The 20,621-nt window shown below is 41.9% G+C and overlaps 1 protein-coding gene across 2 annotated transcripts in view; it reads right to left on the reverse strand.

Annotated features, from left to right (window-relative positions):
* CLMP (CXADR like membrane protein) overlaps window positions 1-19,061 on the reverse strand; it is a 41,600-nt gene extending 22,539 nt beyond the window's left edge. The window contains exon 1 of one of the 2 annotated variants that reach the window (XM_069788090.1): window positions 18,643-19,061. In XM_069788090.1, coding sequence (XP_069644191.1) covers window positions 18,643-18,670 — 28 coding nt within the window. In that variant the 5' untranslated portion in view covers window positions 18,671-19,061. The remainder of the gene's footprint in view (window positions 1-18,642) is intronic. The other variant, XM_009919932.2, reaches the window with a different exon arrangement.
* Window positions 19,062-20,621: the final 1,560 nt, after the last annotated feature.

Consider the following 20,621-nt stretch of genomic DNA (forward strand, 5'->3'; position numbering starts at 1 on the left):
GGGAAAAGAAACAGCACAGAACAGATACAAAACGAGGGGCAATGAAAGAACATACTCTATACCCTACATATGCATAGTACTTGCTTGTTGCCCTCTGAAGAGGAATTAAAGCACCTTCCTCTTGACGCAACATTCAAATAGCTGCTCTATATCCAGAAAGTCCATTGTTTTTACAGACTTGATTCAGTCTGAAAAAAACTTGGAGGTTATAACAACAGAAAAAATTGATACGTGAACTTCTGTTTGTTAAGCGGTTTTTTAAATAGCTGGAGAAGTTGACAAAGCCTCAAACCCCATGGGGTTTCTCAAAACAACAAAAGAAGCCTTGTACATATCTTTAGGATAAATTATAAGACTGAGGATAAGTCAGGCCTCTGTTCTAATACCAAACTTCCATGGGTAAGAAAAAAAGATATTTAAACAGACAAACAAACTAAAGAAAACAAAGACACTGGAGAGTCAGTCAGACAACTGCATGGTCTTTTTTAGAGTCTAAGAACTGACTTGGTCCACTCATTGATATATACTTGTCTACCCACTTTTGCACTTGCCACCTCAATGTTAACACACTCTGCAGCTCTGTGGAACTACAGCAGTTTTACTTCAGAATGCATATTTTAAGCCCATAACAGTTCAACGGGACATTTTAAGTGTGTAACTCCAACAATGTTACCAAATTAAGTCTCAATCCATAACACAATTGTAAGAATGAAATGCAACATTTATTAATAGATTTTTCAAAGCCAGAATGGATGAGTTTTGATCACCCAAGTTTTCAGTACAGCAGAGACCACAGAACATCACCAAGATGTTTGCAGTTTGACAGCTTGCAGTTCTATTAGCATCTCTTTCCAAGAAATAGCCCTACTTGCTGGTTCAGTCGCACAACAGACTCCCTGATAATTCCTTGAATCTTAGCTTCTGTCCTGCATTTGTCTGGGTTCAACTTCTACCTACCAGCTCTTAAAGACTCTTGTATTCTAGATTACACAGCCCTCTGAACAGTTATCTAATAAAGACAGCAGGGGCTGCCCTGATCTTGGGCAGGAATCCAGAAAGGCAGAGGTTTAGCATGAACCAACCCTAGCTGTCAGTTGATGTTCGGATCCAGGGCTCATTCAGAACTGAGGGTGGGATTTACATAACTTAATTCTCTCCCTCTTTTCAGGGAATTAATCACAGCACCCCACCCCTTTATCTGGGCAAAGTGTCTATCATGTCATCCTCGTGTCTGTGTTCACCTGGACACATTGGTGCTCATCAGAAAAACATTTACTATAAAAGGTAAGCAGGTAAAACATGAGAGGTGCCAGGAGATGCCAGACAGCACATTCTGAGAGCGCTTTGTGTATATCTGACAGCAAGCATAGCCCAGAGTCTTCTCCCAGTCTTCAACAGTTCACATTCCTTCCTTGAGCTAAACCCCACTCCGCTGCTTTGTTTCAACAAGCTGAAAAGCAGCCTTGTGCCAGGGGTTTACTGCAGGGACCTTTACCCTGACCCAGACTAAGCAAAACTCTCCAGGCACAAGCTCCTAACAAAGCACCACATTCCAATTATTTACATATTTCTTCTGTCCTGAACCAGCCAGAGGAAAAGAGCATGGCTGTAAGGCTGCAGGGGAGATCCGGAAAGCCAGCTCTTCATAAAACCACCCCAGGCTACATCAAACTCTCCACAAGGACAAAGTTCAAATTCCTCAACAGGTTCCCCAGCCTATTTTTGTTTCAACTCCTCTGTCAATCTGAGAAATGATCCAGCCTGTCTTTTCCATTACAGTCGACTCATCAGATTCACCAAAGTTCAGCAGTTCAGACCTATATACTCAGCCAGTGTCCATGCCTTTTATTTATACTGAGATACTGGCCATGAAACATTTTTTCCAATAAAATCTCAGTAAGCTCACACTGAAACACACCTTAGGCAAGTTCCCTCTGTAGATTGGTTCCTTCTTTTCCATGGCAAGCTGGGTACCTCGTGTCAAGGATATGTATATGCTAAATAGCATCCCAGTTTTTTCTCTGTGCCCATATACTTCTGCCACGGACTTAAAATCCTTTAGAAGACAGACTTGCAGTCACAGTGGCCTTGTAATAGAACAGTATACCTGCAGTACCAGCAGAACCTGACACATTGTCCTTTCCCACAACACAAGAACAGCAAAAGCAAGACTTGAGTTTGCAGTTCTTTAAACAGACATGATGGTAAGCACCTAGTGTTACCATATTACAGACTAGCAAAGGCAGAAGACCCAGTTTGCTTGGGAAGGCGGATTCAGAAATGGAACATCCAGCTGCCAGAAAATAGATTCAAAGTGCTTAACTTCTGTTTAGGAAGACATTAGATATTTAGAAGGCTCAATTACAAGTGACATTAGATTTATTTCTTCAAGTGTATAAATACATAATTTTCCCTAACTGCCTAATATTCAGCAATAAGTTTCCCACATAAGCATGTGATTCCACACACTATCGCTTGTGGGTTTTCTTCCACCTCCATCTGATAACTGGACCATTTTGGAGTGAAACAGTCACTTAGATAAACTGTTAGCCACATCTGATCCAGTAGTTCCTAGCTCCTTATTTCCATGTTTGCTCTCAGGCAGGAGTCATCTGACTCACTGGGTGAATCTATGTAAGAGAAGTGAAATACTTATTAAGGTTATTGTAGAGTTTCCAAGGCATCTGTCAGAGTCTGACGCAATTGTGACAGCTCACAGAACTGAATCAAGGGCACGAATAACTGTGGCAAACCTATGGGCCGCAGTAGGAAGTATGAGTACATTAGCCATTCACCGACTGTAAGTATCAAGAAAAATCTGGCCAAGGAAGAGCACTTTTTTTACCCTGTCCCTGTATTCCTTCCCTCAAATCAGCTCCTATTAATAATTGGAAACAAGATAACAGGCTAAGTGGGTATCCTAACCCTTATTGTACCTCTTATTCTGTAACACATGCTTATTAGTTGCTGGCATTCTGTCCAGGACACAGTTTTAATGTGCGAATCTTGTGCTGACAATTAACTTGCCTATTTGTTCTTTGATTGCCATATCTGGAGTGACAGGATATATACACCCCTCATTTCCCTATTACAAGCCTGAGTTTAACCTCCCAGTCTCTGCCTCCTGTGTTTCTTCAGCCCAGCAAGCTCAGCAAATAGGAAAGTTGCAACAGCTTTGTAACACTGAGAATAGTTTATTATGTTTGCCTAGTAAAGAAGGGAAAAGAAATCAAATGGCTCCATACTGTAGATAACAGCAGTTCATCAGCCCCAGACCACACAAGTCTCCGCATCTGACCCTCATTAACATCTAGAAACAAAACCAAAGTATGTCTGCCAGGCAATGGGTCTTTCTTGACATTTATGCAGAATAAGCCAAATAAGATGTGCCCACTTGCAGGGTCCCAGTTAATCCTTAAGGATCATTTGGGATGATCATAGGTACCAGCATGATTGGAGCAGGAATAACAGGGTATCCTGAGTAAGATTTACAGTCTGGTTTGTAGTGAGGCCAATTCCCTTGATCAGTCAGCTGCTTCTGGCATCCTTCAGGATAGAAACTGCTGTTTTGGCGGGGGCGGGGGGGGGGGGGGGGACATTGTCATGGGTTTGCTCAGAAATGTTTTATTCAGGCTGTTTATCCTCAAAAGAACATTTCCCTTTTAGATAAAATTATCTGGATTCTGTTTATTCTAAACACAGGAGACAGGACTAAGGCATTTCCTCTTTTAGGAAGTATGGCTGAGTGTATTTCCTACAAAATTTATAAAGAATTGAAGTAAGGACTTGCATAGCTCCTGAAGGTTTCAAACTCTTCTCCCCAAAATGCTGAAAGAGCTGGCTCTGTAAGAGCACAGTTACATCCCAGTGGCATGAAATACAAACACAAACAGACAGCAGCTATAAACTCTTTGGAAAGGGCAGGCTGATAAAAACCATAATCAAACTATTTACCAATACTTTGCATTGTTTCGTCTGAAGACCGTAAACCACATCACATAATGAGACATTTCCCTTTTTACAGATGGGGAAACCAAGGCTCCAAAATGACTTGTAAAACCACCTACTGGGATTACGGTTGAGATGAGACAAGTTAATGAACAACAGATCTGAACCTTACCAGTGAGAAGTTTTCATTCCAATAGACTACAGAGTCACCACTGGAACTGGAAAGAAAACCACAGGTTCCTGTCTTCCCATCTCTTCTCCTTACAAACAATTCTGACTCTCTTGCTATAAAGATATTACCAAGTTTTATACGTCATTTTCCATGCATTAGTCACACTGTACTTCCTACAGGAAGTCTCTACCTCCACCTGAAGCACAAGGGAAGTGTCTTGGTCAGTCTTCCAGGAGACCTGAAAGCCAAATAATAAACAGAGCTCCTCTGCCCATAAGGCCAGCCTGTCTCAACATTCATAGAACAGCTCAGGACGGATGCAAGTGAGATGTTCCAGTATCTTTAATCTCTCACAGCTGCCTAGGACATTTTCCCCGGCATCTACTCTGAATGTTCATATATTATGTACTACTTCTGTATCAGAGGGGGATGTAGAGAATATATGAACAGTGACTGCTATTTAAAATGTCTGCAGAAATAACATTTATCTGCTACATCAAGTCTTGCCTGTCTGCACAGTATGAACATAACTGATGGTGGGTGTTTATAAAGCATGCATAATCATTACCTGCTCAATTACTGTTGTTAAAATGCATGGTTGGCAGCAAGTGCTGCCCATTGTGTGGCTCCACCAGCTCCCTGTACTAGGGGAATTCTTCATGTTTTGTTTTTAATTCTGCATCATAATCAGGCCCTAATTTTATGCATATTGGCTCAGGATATTTTTCCTTTCTTTTACATTGTCAGTCTGCTTGCCACATCCTTGCTGAAGGGGATTCCTCACTTTAAGTCCTTCTCTTGGTAGGGCAGGATGGCCTCCTTTGGTTGAGGATTATAGGCTCTGACAGTGCTGACACAGAAAAATAAAACCCCAGAATGATTTAAAGCAATGAGCAGGGCTGTTCCCTCAAGATCAGGAAGACATAGCTACTACTGTCCTTTCCTCCTATAATTCAGAACCAGTCTAAACCTGGCTACTTACAGACCTCATCCAGGGAGGGCAAGTCACAGACCCTGAGACAGCCTCCACCCCACCATACACTCTTCACTTGCTGATAAGATTATCAATTTTTAGTAACAAGGAGACCACACAACGTGTCTTCCCTCCATGAACTAAAGCATTTATGGCCCTGTGTCAACAGAAATTACACTAACTGGGGCTGGGACACTAAGGCATAAAGGGATGAAGAGACTTGGACATACTCAATAAAAGCGAAGAATATCACAAACCTCCTAAACCCAGGGTAATTAGATCATACTGCCAGGCAGATCCATACTGAAAGGGTGCTAGAAGACATCTTTTTAAGAAGAGAATATTGAATGAGCTCAGTTCCACTCTATTCCACACAGATGCTTTCGAAAAACAGAATTTATTTTCTTTTAGTGGATTTTTTTTCTCCATTCTGCTTATACAAGATCATCATAAAAAATGAAGCGGCATTTAAATTGGCAGCAAAGATGGAAAAGCAGTGCCAATTCCTCCCTGAATAAGCTCCTCCCTTGTAGGAACAGGAAATTAATTTCCCTTCCAAGGGTTAAAGATGTTCCTGTGCCAGACTCACTACATCAGGTGCTTTCAGCGTAGAGAGATTTTCCACGCCACTGCTATGACACTGCCAGAATCTGGAGATTTACAGCAAACATCCTAGACCCCATCAAAGGCTTATGAAGACCAAAACCACAAGAGAAGATACGCATATAGAATTAAAAGAGTTTCAGCATAACCAAAGCACGTCTCATTGGCATGAAGGACACCAGCAGCTATTGAAGTTGCTCTTTTTCTGGGTAGGCTAGGTTTTCCATGCACATGGTTGCAGAACAGGAAATATTGAGAGGACAACCCAGAGGACAGGGACTAAAAGGAAAGCTATAGCCAGAAGCAAAGCATGCTGCACACATGGTTTTGCACCACATAGCATGGGAGAGGCTGCAACTCTGCTCTGTAAGTAGGGAAGACAGGCAGGAGTGGCACAGGAAGGGGCAAGGTTCTTGCATATGTCATATGCCATTGCAAAGTGATAAAAAGTATTTGCATTCAAAGGATTCTCCTCAGGGAAGACAGCCTTTGTCAAAATAAAGGACATGCCTCTGCCCAGCACAGCCTCCATTAACTGAGAGTTTTAAAGTGTATAGAAAGTACCCACTATAGCTGTTTCAGCAGTAGTAAATCACTTCGCGCAAACAATTGGGTTTTTTACTATTCATTTAACATATTTCTGAGCTGGGGTAGGTTGCGCCATACACCAGTATTATATTCTATAAAACTAGGCATGCATGAATTATCAGTGTGTTGGTTTCTGGAGACAAAGAATGGAACAGGGAACAGTCCACATTGGCAGGAGCCCTCAGAGAACCACTAATAAGGGAGAAACAAATGACAAGATGCCAATATTTTTTAACTAGCTAGTTAAAAAGAAAAATATTTCTACATGCAGGAATAATCAACTCTTCTCCCCATCTTTTTGCTTAAAGATGTTTCTAAGGAGAAGATGAGGGGCAAATGAGAGAATGAATCTAAGCAACGTTTTTATTACCTTTAAAAAACTAGTATACAAATTTGCTCTGGGAGCTGAGAAAACCAACGTAAGAATATACCTGAAGAACAGTATTTATGACTTCCTAGATTTAGGTATCTCTTTTATATGAGAGGACTGATTAAAGTAACTAAGAAGAAATTTTTGAAATGCCCAGTTACCATGCTTTCAGAAAGGCTTCTAAAGGATCTGTGTTCAAGACCTAACAGATAAACCCCTAAATTAGTCCCGAGCACTTGGCAGAAATGCATGGTGCACAGCACCTGAGGTGTGGCACAAGTCTGCTCCATGCTACAGTAAATCTCTTTTTCTAGCCACGCCAGCATTAAATAAAGAGGAGAAGCACAAGGAGGTCAGGCAAAGGTAGAGAGGAGAGATGTTATAAGAACTGAAACCAGAAATATTCAAGTTATTCAGAAGATATATAATCTTGGTGACAAACTGATGGGAGACTTTTACTACTTGAGGCCTTCAGACCAAGCCTGGCTGTCTTTCTGGAAGAAAGATTTTACCAAAGTGATTAAAATGAGTGCAAGGATAACAACAATGAAATCCTCTGCCCTCCAATGTACTCTAGCAATCTTCAACACTGCCCTCAATTTCCTTCTAACTTTACCTTTGAAGAGGGGCAGAGTTCTTTCTGCAAGACTGCTTCAAAATCCCTGTTGCTGTGTGTATATCAGGATATCTCAAGGCTTTCTTACAGGCATATCTGAAATAGATTTCTGTTACATTTTCTTCTGTGGTTTTAATGTGCTGAAATCCAGAGATGCTGAGAAGTCCAATAATCCTAATTGCACACTACAGGGCTGCTCAGTAGTTAGAACCATTAGCAAAGTATAATAAACTTGCTAGCAGATACTGCTTTGTGATCTGGCCAGAACAAGCCCAATTTACATAAGCCCACAGTAAGGGAGCACCCTCAGCAACCCATCTGAATGGTTGTTCAGATGTCTGAATATCTTGGGATCCCAACTTTTCTGCCTTCTCACTGCATGAATTTATGCTCTAGAATTACATGAATAGATGCTAACCTATTGCCTGGCTTGTTTAGACAGCAAGCAGGAACAAAACTAGGTTTAAGACATTCTGGATTGCTATGCCAGCTTTCAAGCCTGCAGCATTGTAGGGAACAGTGCAAACGGGCAAAGAAACAGTCCCTGCCTCAGAGCACTTACGACCCAGAAAATATCATCCTAAATACTTCCATCTGGTACAATAAGGCTCAGTTTGTTCCATTCACGTTCTGGTTTTGGCTTGCCTCCTCTCTTCTGGTGCTTTCACAGAAGTGGATATGGGGCAGGGGAAGATGCTTGCTGACAACTTGAAAAAAAACCACTGCAGCCTCCACTGCATTCAATGCCTTTTACTAATGGGTATGTATTCATTGCTATCCCACAATGGAAGCAACATGCCCAGGGCATTACTAAATAGGAAAAAGATGCAAGCTCAAGTAATTAGAGGGAAAAGTATTGTGCAATGCAGGATCATTAGCTCCAGAGCAGAGAAGCTCAGAGTTTTGAACTTCTCTTGTACTAGGTCATATTAGGTCTGAATTAACTAACAGCTGCAGAATAGTCTCTTCTGTTTACTCCAGGGGTAGCCTTGGGGTAAATGGAAGGAGGTCTGACAAAGCCAGATAAGCTGGGATCCATTTGCCACATTTGCTGAGTGGCACTGATGGGAAGACTCTTCACCCATTAAACTAGTGCCTGACATGTCTTAACAGACTATCACTTTGGACTTTGCAGCTCCATTTCTACACTGATTTCAAAGCACTTGACAGTTCAGCAGGGAAAGGTTGCTACATTTCTGAGTGCTCTTACACTTACTCTGCAGAACAGCAGCTGAGGCACAAAGCAGTTGAAACCAGCATTTTCAAATGCACCCCCAAAACTTTGAATGCTTAAGGGACACCTGACAGCAGCACATAGTTGGTGTGACCAAGCTCATGTGTCCCTAGACTTGCATCTTCAGAAGTACTGACCCTTTATAACACTTGAAATGGAGACACTCAAAACTAACAGATACTTAAAAATGGAGCTTGAATTACTAAATCACTGAGTCACCGGCCAAACCAAGAGTAGAATCTAGACATCCTGAATGCTGCTTTGACCGGAAAACACTCACAATTGCTTAAAATTCCCCTTTGGAAAAGAAATTAAAAATCACAGCATTTGTCAACACAAAAGCTATGCTTTGTCTGGTTAAAATTCCCCCTTGTCTCCAAGCAAGAGCTTGAAACAATGGAAATGAAGAGGGGTTTTGCCCACAGCGCAGACCACGTTAGAACAAGACAAAACTGTACTGCGGAAACATCCATCTAGATTGGATGGATTGAGTAAAACAGTTCCTTATGTGAAATGCTGAGACTCCTAGGGGATTAGCATCAAGCTCTCTGCAAGTGCCACCTCAGTCACATTTTGTGATGGGTGCCTGTAATGGAATCGACCTACTCCAGGCAATTAAAAAAGAAAATGCCACAAAAACAGAACTGATGACCAGGAATACTTTGAAGGTCTTAGAACAAGCATAATGCCAAACTGCTTATCTGGAATTGAGTTTCTGAGCTTTGCTGACAAAATGCATGTGGTCTGCTTTGTGCTCAAGTGGCGAATACCCAGTGTTTGTATGTTACAGCAGCATCAATTCTACAAAAAGACACACTAGGTGTCTACAGGAAAACAGATGAAGCTGGCACAGGCAGCTCGCCATGACATCCAACCCCAGGCAGACCAGAATAAACACACAACATGAGGAACACTACCAGCACTTGAGGAACAACAGGTTATTTATGGCAGTAATAAGTAATCACCAGAACTCCATTCGGCTAGATCACTGATACATATCATTCCCACTTTAAAAATTAGAGGGTCAGGGATCCTCAGTCACCACACGAAACTACACATTCATTTGATGCTGCTTTCAAAATCTGCTGAGGTCCAGCATGCAACTCCCATTGTAAATTGACTCAGGTTCCTAAATATCTGGCTCCTAACATCAGACCAGGTCTGCTGGTTGTCATCTACATCAATGTAAAACAGTCTCCCCAGTGTTTGCAGAGCCCTGATCTTAGCTGGGGCCTTTAAGAACTACTATAAAGCAAAGAAAGCAAGCAGCTGCTAATAATAACTCCTGCACTCAGCAGGCCCAACTTCAATCACAGCCTAGTGCAGTATGACTAAGGAAATGAAGGGCTTCACTAAGTGTGATTGAAAGCTGTGACACCATTTTAAGACTGTTTTTACAGTTGAGCAGTTTGAAGTAACACTACCAGAGACATCTGAAAATTAGGTAGTGCTCTGACTTCCATTGGCAATCATGTGTTGCTTCATTTTCTGAAGGACACAATAGCTCATAGGCTCACCACCAGGTAAAACACACTGCACCAAATTCTTCACTCCATGTACCTAAAGTCAGTCAAGTTCCCTCAGTAAACTCATTTCCCATTTTGAGCACACTAAGCTGCTTGCTTTCCATGTACTTTTGCATGCTCATGTCTTACAACATCCACAGAGCATTTAGCAGACATTCACTGAAGCTGCATGTTCCTGCACTGAAATGAGTCCTAGTGCCAGTTAATGCCTGGGGAAAATGAAGCAATTTCCTTAATATTACTCAACAAGGCAGGATCTACAGCAGGATTCCCAGCAGTCTGCCAGACACAGGCCTCAAGTCTCACTTCAGCAGATTTGCTCTGGAATTACCCTACCACAGCAGAGTTCCAAATCTGGCTCTGCACCTTTTTCTTCAAAGGTTTGATAAATGGTCCTTTGTTCAGAAAAAAAAGCCCTGATGTTGGAGAACATGGCTCCTTTTTCCTCTTGTCCCTGGAATTGTGATTGGAAATAATTGGAAGTGTCACTGGAAGTAATCAGAAGTGACAGTCCCTGGGCTATAAGGCTTTTGCTTCAAGTCTAACGATCCCCCCGCAAAACAAAACCTAAATTTAAACAATGAAGTCATAAAGTGATTTGCCTTCAAGGTTGAAAACCCTGCATTTTTTTTTTTTTTTAAACAAAAGAAGTGCCTGACTCTGGTTTAGTTCAATATTCAAGGCTTGCTGTGTTATATGAAAGACTTCCCCCTGCACACACAAACCCACCCCACCATTTCCTGGCACTCTGCAGACCTACCCTCCAGATAAAGGTTCATATCTATATTAAACATTTCTATGGCCTTTAAAATTTTATCAAGCCTTTAAGAAACAAAAAAATAGCTTAAGCAGTCTAAGCTATGAGATTCAGCCAGCACACATCTCAAATATTCCAAATACTGGAAAACCACCTAATTCTAGTATTTTTGCTGAGGCACAAAGAGGGGAAGGGAATGGAGTCACTCTTTTTTTTTTTTTTCCCCACACTCCAGTTCTGGAAAGGCCTCTTACCAGCCCAGTTTGCACTAAATGCCATCCAGGCACATAGGGAAAGACAGTCTCTGCTCAAAAGAACTTAAAGCCTAAACAGCCAAAAAGTAAAAGGCACAAGGCAGTGGAAAAAGAGCTACAGAGGGACCAACATAAACTTGCCAAGATCTAGAACAGAGCAGGGAACTGCATCCAGATTCCCAACCCATGCATTGACCACTTCCTACTGCTTTGCTGAGCTGTTGCTTTTTCTTTTACCTTCAGATACTCCAGCAAAGCATACCACTTCCCCCTACAAAGCAGCCTTTGAGAGGCATTTCCACTGACAGAGTACAATGTTGTTAGAGTTACTGTGCCACTGCTGCCAGTTAAAAGATTGCAAGGAGCAGTTCAATTTTTGAGTGAATGCTGGTGCTCATGCTTTAAGACAGACATAAAAATATTCCCCTTTGTCAAAAGCCACAGGGAAGGACAGGGGACTCACACCTATCATTTAGTGTAGCTGGCTTCCAGGTTCTGCTCTGCCAAGCAGCTCAGCACAATGGACACCTTAACTACAAGTGATTACTCCATAGGTATATGCTAGCTAGAAAAAAACTGGGGTTTCCTCTTGCATATGCAGAACAAAGTAATTCAGACACTAAGCACGCAGCCCAGAATTTACTTTATACGAGGGCTCTTCTGGTAAACACATCAGTCATTCACACCGTAAGTGGAGTTTCTCAGCACATCAGTACTAAAAAGCCATTAATACTTTATCAAGTGTCTTATTACAAAGTAAGGATAAGTCAAACCTTCCCATTGCTTAGAAGTCATCCCTCCAGCTGAAGGGCCTCGGGTCGATAAATTGTAGCTGATGGACTCAGCTATTTGTCAATGATCTGCCCATCACTACTACTACCCACATTTGAGGACATATTAAAAAGAAAACAGCTTTAAGTCAGAGCTGCATGGATTCTAGACATGTAACATAACTGCTACTTTACCTTTAAGCAGTGTGTGCCCACCCGTGTCTTGGCTTCCTCCTCTGTTAGTTGGGCTTTATATAATTCTCTACCCATTATGGCCCTGCTGGACTGAGTTACCCAAAGCTTTATGTAGGTGGGACACATCACAAAGCATGCTACAAAAGTAGCAGCAGTGCAGTGTTATGGTAGACCAAATACAGTCTAGTCATGGTCATCAGTTGCCTCTAACTGTGCACGCTCCATTTGAAAAGACTGTTTACAGGACAGCAGCCTCTCTTCTGCCAGTGCATATTATAAGCACAACAAAATTTTCACTGACCTTTTCCTACCAAAGACAATTAAACTGCAGGCACTAAGCTGAACTTCAACCTTTCTACCTAGTCAGTCAGGAACAAGTCACATACACTAAGGCTTCGTACTCATTTTCCAGCCACAAAAATGGATGTCAGCTACACAGGAGAAGAGAGGCTGAAAATATACTGTAATGTATATTGATTCTTGTAGGACAGCAATTCTGACATCATGAATCTGGGTCTGGCCCATTAAGAGAAATGCTGAGTTACAACATTTGCCTTGTTAAACTGCCAAATGCTTTCCTAGAGAAGATGAAGGAGCAGATGAGGACAGGACTCTTTTCATGACCTTCTATCACATTCACCACCTTCAATGCATCTTACAATTGCTCATTCCTCTTTGCAATAAAGAAAAGGTAGAGCTACCTAATGAGTTGCATAAAGAAACCAAGGTACCAAAAAAGTGGCTTAAAAGCCTAGCAATGGTGCTTTGCTGAGGCAGGGCAGTACTCATCCTCCTCACATTGCCTAGTTGTTTTTTGTAGTACTTAGTGAGCTTCTGGGGAAAAAAGACCAGCTTTATTCTGGATTGCTAACCCACTGCTAGAGTGCCCAGTCACTATTCCACGCACCTTCTCTGTTTTCAGCCCAGGGAAGAGCATGTTTTAGGCAATGTTTGAACTCCTGGCTGGCAGAAGTGGGCTGTTATTCCACTCAGCAATACCAAAGCAGCAGATTGAAGGGAGAAGAGAGTCTAAGAAATGAACAAGACAGAAATTCACCCTTCTCACTTCTGTTGACTTTCCATCACTTCACACATTTTCCATTGTTGTGCTTCCTGCACAGCCATTTCTGCATCCTCCACTATCCTGTCATTTGAGTATCTATTCACAGACCTCAGTGACCTGACTTCACCCTTGGCTTTTTGCTGGGCTGCTTCTGTAAACTAACCATTTCTAAAAACAGATGAAGAAACAGCTTTTGGGAAAAACAAAAAAAAAGACCCATTCATCTTTTAGACAGGGCACTGCTAAGTTCCCACTGCACCCAAAGTAGCCTCTTTTGCAACACATTAGTGCATGCAAGACATGCACAATATTGTGCACACATGAGCCAAGCTTTCTCTGCAAGTGTATAAAATACATTACAGATACACAAGCAATGACTACTGCCTTGGCTAACGGAGGGGACTGACCTAGCTAGAAATCCAAGGTATAGTTTGACTAAGGCCGCAGGGACTATTTCTGAGGAGAAAAGGCACAGAAAGCAGCTTGCAGCACCCCACCTCATTGGTACTAGACACACACTTGCCATCATTTAGTATGGTGTAGGAAGCACGCTTACACAGAAAAGATTTTTCAAATACACACAAGGCTTTGTCAGAGTGACTGTTTACATTTCTTTTCGGGCAGCTCCTGAAAACTCAAACAAATCCCAGATTGCAAACCTGCTAAGTTCCCTATAAAGCCCTGTATTTGCCTTGAGGAAAACAGGGGTGTTTGTTGTGATCCTGAGGATAAACACCAGGATATCTCCAAGCCAGTTGTGCAATGACACTTCTGGGAAGCTTGTGCTGCTCTTACACAAAATGTTCTTCTGAAGTAGGCCAGAGTACCACACAGAAACAGACCACTAATTCTACATGGAGGAGACAAGGTCCAGGATGGGCACAAAGGCAAAACGCCAGTTGCTTTCCATGGGAAATTCAGAAAAGTTGCCTCCCCCCTCAGCTCTATTTCCCATAAAATGAATTCATCTTCAGGATTTCAACTCAACTTTGGCATGCTGCTTTTCCTCACTCTGGAAGGTTACCTTTTTCCTCCTTTTCTTCCTCATGGTAAAGCAGAAAAACAAAAAGGATAAAAATAACCCCCCAAATAAGCATTTTTAAAATTAGATGCTAAAAATCCAAACTATTCCATATAAAACAAAGCACTACAAAGTGTCTTGACAGAAAATATTTGATGCAAACCATCCCTGACTTTAGAAGAATTTTAGTGTCTCACAAGGAGTGTTAACCCTGATATCCCGCCAGATAGCAACTCACTTAATTATGTCTAGCTCCTTTGAATTCCCCCTGGAGTGCCAAATGGAAACACTGCTTTTCTTTGCTCCCTTTACTTAGGTATTCCTAGGGTAGTGTTCTATTAAAGAGCTCTTTCCTCTGTCCTAGAACTAAATTCACACTACTGTAACAGGCTGAATCTTGCATACAGTTGATGTTTTGTTGACCGCTTTTGGAGTTTTCATGACAGAAACATCATCAATTATATAAAGCTGTCCTTGCAAAAATGGTCTTTTGAGCTATATACACCAAGAAGTTACCTGCATTCCTTCAGAATCCAGTGACACAAAGAGAAAGTAAAATCCACAGATCAAAATCACATACAAAAACCCTTTTCACAGCTACAGGTTCTTCTTTTTGTGCTCCACTCCTGAGCCAAGGCTTTGTTTTTGTTAAGTGCTGTAAAAACATGGGGCAAAATCCTTGTCTCACCAAGCTTAAGTACATCATGAAGCAAAGAGGCAAAAGCAAGAGAGAAGGAGCGACAAGAAAACTAGCAAATAGCAAGTTATTATATACTGGTAGTTATTGCTGAGAAATTCAGGAAATACCTGGAAAATCAGCAGAACCGTAAGATCCATCAGCTTAGTTTTCAGGTTGCTTAAAAGAGTCTCCCTTGCTTTTTACTAGTTCCAGGCAGAAGCATTCCATTAAAATGTAAAACTTCCCAGTAACCTCACTAGGAGCAGGAGTGCATTTTTTTTTAAAAAAACACTGCAGTGGTTCTTGGCTTCGCTGGAGTGTAGCATTGCAAAGGTTTAAGGAGAAGGAACTCAAGGAGATGCGATAGGGCACACTGCAGGTTGCCTGTGCTTTTAAAGCAGAAGAGAAGGCCAGAGTCAGCACACTAGAGCACAGCCTCAGGCTGACCTACCACCGCTGAATGCTGCAGAGCTGCTTCCATATCATCACAGATTTTCAAGCTAGAAGTCTGGTGAATACCTAGGCAAACGCATGCTGTCAGACCCAATTGCTCATGCCAACAGGCACTGGAAGGATCTGCGCCATAACCTTTTTCCCAGCGCAGTGAGACAATCAGAGTCTTGGTGTTCAGTGCAGCGACTGTATACCCCTGGGACAGTGCTGTAAGAGAGTCATTGACCTCAGAGCTTAGAGGGCAGAGCTCAGCAACATCAGTACAAAAGGTACTTTTACTATTACAGCTGCACCCACTCGAGCAACACCACCCCTGTGTAACATACCAATTCTAACACACTGAACACGCCTTTGTCAGACAATTGTTAAGTCAGACTCAATGTGCATTGCGGTGAGCAACCCCTAACACTAATGTAAAGGTTCACTGCCAATAGCAGGACACCAGAAAGCTGGATGACTGCTTTGGCTTGGCACATCTACTGCTTTGAATCTTGAACCCATTTGTTTCTGAAGGGCAGAGCACATACACTAGCCAACAAGTGAAGAAAAAGCATGTAATAGCAGTGTCAAAACCAGGCATACAAGCATTACCCACTTGAATATATTTGATTACAAGAAAATTAGCTTTTTACTTTAATGGAAGGCTCATTAAAAATATTCAAAATTGACTTGGAGGGTGTGAAAGAAGGCAAAGGAGACTTCTAGCACCTGAAAATTTAAGCCAGTTCAGGAAACCATTTAAATTAAAGCATTTGCTAGTTTTTTACTGGCTGAGGAATGCAACATTCTATTATGAAGTTTTTACACTCAGAAGAGAAGAATCACAGATATTTCCCTTGGAAATTTCCCTTTTGATTTTTGAGTGCAGCATGTTATACAAGGAGTCTGAAACAATTTTGACCAGCTGTAGACTGAGATGAGAATCAGGTGTCACACTTACATGTAGGCATACGCATTAGCATGCATCATCTTCCACTCCTCCCTGCTTCATTTACCTAGTGTTTACTAGGGAAGTAAACATGGTCATGCTCTTGCCCACACTTAGGAAAGTCTTTCATCTTGTCTTGTTTTAAAAGTCTCCTTAAAACTAATTGGGTCCTGTTTCCTGTCTCCTCACACAGCTGTTCACTTGCCCCCAAGAGGTACACAGCGTAAAAGACAAGGACTGTATATATTAGCCATGCTATTACTATGTTTAAGAATGAAAAGCCAAGCCAGGCAACCTTCCTTTCAAGTTTGCTTGGCTTCTCTAACCCCCTTTTTCTACACTAGCCTCTCACTTTATCAGCAAGAAAAGCAGGCCATCATTGGCACTTCTATACCTATTTACTGCAGAAAATCAATTCGGCTTTCTCTAGCTAGCAAATGAGGCTCCCCAGCCTCCTTGTTTTCAGGATGATCTAGGAACAGGGAACCACAATACTTCCTTTTCCCTGGAACATGCTTCTAATATTGGTGAAGGAAGCTGGACACAGAGCAGGAAGACCAGGTTATCTGTTGATGAGACAGGTAAAGCATGGGCAAGACAAACAGCAGTTCAATGACTAATTAGTACCAGGAAACAAAACATGCCAGGTTTTGCTGTGAGCTTTGGGAAGCCACTTATCTGCTGCTCACCAGTGCTTGGACAACTCCCACAGAGAGGTTGAGAAACTCACCTCATGGGTGAGGGCATAAGCTGTTGATGGCAGGGACTGTCTTTTATTTTGTGTTTATGTGTTACTAGCATAGTGGAGATGCCTAGATGCCAAAGACATAAGAATAACAATGATAAAGCCCATTGTGTTTTATAGATAAAAGCAGCACTAGTCACACAAAGGTAAATTGTCATTACATTACAGCCAAAAGCACCTTTTCTGAAGCAACAGCTTATTCCTTTTGCTCCAAGCCTTCAACATGTGGAAATATTCAGCAGCTGAATAGGTCTGGTAGACCAAAGACTGCAGTTCCCATTTGTCTCCATCAGTGAGGTAAGCAACCTATCCTTCTATCTCCTAATTTCCACAGAGCTGCTTTCCTGGCCCCAGACACCTCTAGCAGAAGCCTAGCTGTTCTCCCTAACCTCTGTCACATCTCCTGGAGTCTTCTTTAAATGCTGTCTCCACCATACTGAGACACAAATGGCCAAAGCAAATGTTCAGGGGGGACAAACTGCTGCCTGTACTCCCCTGCAGATTCCACAGCACGTCCAAGCCCACTGCCACATTCCAACAGATAAAACCTTTGCTAACAGCAATCCCTAGAGCAAAAAGCTCTTCTACAATTTATTCAGCAGTTTTACAAATGCCGCCTATCTTTCAGATATCTCAAAATCTGGCTAGTCCATGTTCCACACCTGTGACCCTTAAGGAGCAGAGCTGTCCCTGCCACCTTTTTTATAGGTGTCCAAAACCTCTATTCTACCTGTGCCCAGCCACATCAGTCCACCACACTGCGGGGCTCAACTCTTCCTAGGGAATTAAAGACCAATGCACTTTTTCACACCTGTACCCAGGTTCCTGGGGGACAGGAAGACCCAGGAATCACAGCCTTTGCCCAACCACAACAGATTTCAAGGCTGTCTGCCTGTCAGCAGGCAGAACTGGCAAGCAGAATGGAGACAGAAGCTCACTCATCACATTACAGTGCCTCTGGAGATGCAGAAACCCAGGCTGCTTCTGAGTCAGTCTTGTAGGCAAGCTCCCTCGAAGACCTCAGGGCTGCAAACTCTTTTCTCCATAGTCTACGGCTTTAACAAACAGCTCTCTTCAGCCCTTCTGCCTTCACTCTCGTTTAATGTCTTTAACATCTCCTTTCCCACTCTCCGCTCCTCTTCTATTCAACAGTCAATGTCTACCTCTTTTCTTTCCCTTCTTTCAGCAGCCCTCTTTCTTCCCATTTCTTGCCTTCCCCCTTTATCTCCCTTCTCCCATCCTTTCCCTCCAACTCCTCCCTCCTGCACTTCAACACATCTGTTTCTAATCTTAGGCATCGATTGGAAACAATAACCCCTTTTTATTTTAAAATCTGAATTTTAAATGCCCAAGCAAATCAAAACAGAGTTAAACAAATTTGACACTATGCCCGAAACAAAGACATTTTGTTCACCTTGTTTTGCCAAAGAGGTTCGAGCCCCTTGCTAGTTCATTGCTTAAAAGCGCTGCCCTCTTTAAACAAGAAACATACATTCCAAAAGGAGTCTGTCTAACCACCACTTCTAAAAAATGAATCCAGATATTAAAAGATCTCTGGCTATCAACCTGCTAATAAAGCAAGAAGAAAATAATCAGAACCCAAACGACACTGAAATTGGAGTTTTCCATAAAAGTTTTTTCTTTACAAATCCCTTTCTCTAGCTCATCAGAAATGAATTTCAGTCACACAGAGAGGGCGCGTGGAAGTTTGATTAAAAACACTAACAAAACCAAAAAGCCAACCTACCTAAAAAGAGAATTGAAAGTGCAGACATTCCGTCTCCAAGCAAGAGGGACTTTTCCTCCCTTTTTCTTCCTTTCTCCCAGGAACAGCAGGCAGACCTGCACAGGATTCAAAGGAACGCCTCTGGAATGCACTGAGTGTAATTGCATCCATGTGCCAGAAAAATAACCAACTTCACTCTTTCTTCCCTTCTGCTATTCATCTCCTTGTCCATATTCCATCCAGATTCAGTGAGAGCTTTTAGACCTCTGCAGCTGGTAATTCAGGCCCTTGAGTTTCTGGAAAAGAAGAGACAGAGGCAGTGCAGCAAGGAGTTCACATCTACGGCAGCATAGAACAATTTTGCTTGTCTGAAAAGGAGAGAAGCAGGGGAAAACACTGTGCTCAATGTTCACCACATGGCTGCCTCCCAGAAGAGCCCCTCCCTACCATCAGCTGGGATTAATAGTGAAGACCAGTCATGTGGGTGAGGTACAGTTAATTTCTAGCAATAATATATACATACTTACCTTTGAAGGAGAAACAAGAGGATTTCTCTAGTGTCAAAACAGTTAAGTTTGTAGGCAGCAAAAATCCAGCACGGAAAAAAATCAGATTCATCACTCAAGGGCTAGAGAGACTCTTCGGAAAAAAGCACACATGCTCTTCAGAATCATAAACACACTCACATGTATACATTATCTTTATTCTCTTTTGTAGCTAGTAAATTGCAGAATTAAAGCTTTTAGTCTTACTGGAATACTTTCTCCATTTGCTTAATGGTTTTCTTTTTTAATTTCTGGGAGAGAAAAGATTCCTAAAAATTGATTGAATTTTGCATTTATCTGTGCTTCAGTGATGAGAGAAAAAGCCAAATCAAGCAGAAATTGGTTGTCTACATTTAGTGACTGCAACTTGTAACTCATTCCCAAAGGCCATTTTAAGGCAGCCCGAGAGACATTTACAGCCCATCTTCAGCTTCACCCTAGTGCAGTCAGCAAGTGAGCAAGTTTTTAAAACTAGCTTAGTTACTTTATTCCATTTCTGTCATCACAGCAGTGAAGACAAACCTCTCAATATCTGTAAGAAGGATCAAATGTGGTAGAGAGTGGAGTTCACAGAAGATGACTTTGACCATCTACTGAGCTGAACCAGCCAGAACAGAACTTTTCTATTTTTTAGTAAAACACATCTAAATCTCAGTGCTCACAGCAAGGCTGTGCAAACAGTGATGTTATACATGTGAGCATATACACAACTGTTCTGATCTATTGCACTTTACACGTATACAGGTCATGCTTACACCTTGATATCCATACGCCCTAAATACATCTGCCTTCCAGAAAAGCAAAGCACTGTCAGCTAGCCTATTTAGATATTAACAGTAGAGTAACACTGGCTACCCGAAACCCTACAGCAGCTATAAAACCATTCAAGAAGCTGAGTAAGCATTTGGATGGCTATCCTGTGCTGATCTAGGTATTGCCACAGCTATGCAGATACCAGAACCCCAGCTAGTTAGTTAAAGTCCGCTAAGGTGCATCTACATAAGCAGTAACTGCATATTTTTCTAAAAAATAGGCATACTCACAAAGAAATGTCCATCATAAACAGCTGAGTGCAAATCAAACAAATTTACCCATCTTGTGCAACTTGGGGACGAAGGAAAGCTTTGGAAGACAGAACAAAAATCCTTTCCTTTAGGAATACTTATGCAAGTATTTCTAAGACCTAAGAGAAAGAGCAGGCCATATACAAGGCTGCCAGCCTACAGTTTGAGACATCAGACTTCAGTTTCAAGCTCTCTCATTAGCTCCCTGTGTAACCCCATCTACACATAGTTTCTATATACCTCCATTGTAAAACCAGGGATAGTATGCTGCTCTCCCTCTTCAGGGATGAAAACAAATACAGCAATCTTCATGAAGTCCACAGTGAGAGGCACTAGGCTTAGAAGCTCTCTAGGAATTCAGTACCTTAGCTCCTCATTAGAGTATAAGCTT

The sequence above is a fragment of the Haliaeetus albicilla genome, chromosome 7 (genome assembly GCF_947461875.1).
Source record: "Haliaeetus albicilla chromosome 7, bHalAlb1.1, whole genome shotgun sequence".
NCBI lineage: Eukaryota > Metazoa > Chordata > Aves > Accipitriformes > Accipitridae > Haliaeetus > Haliaeetus albicilla.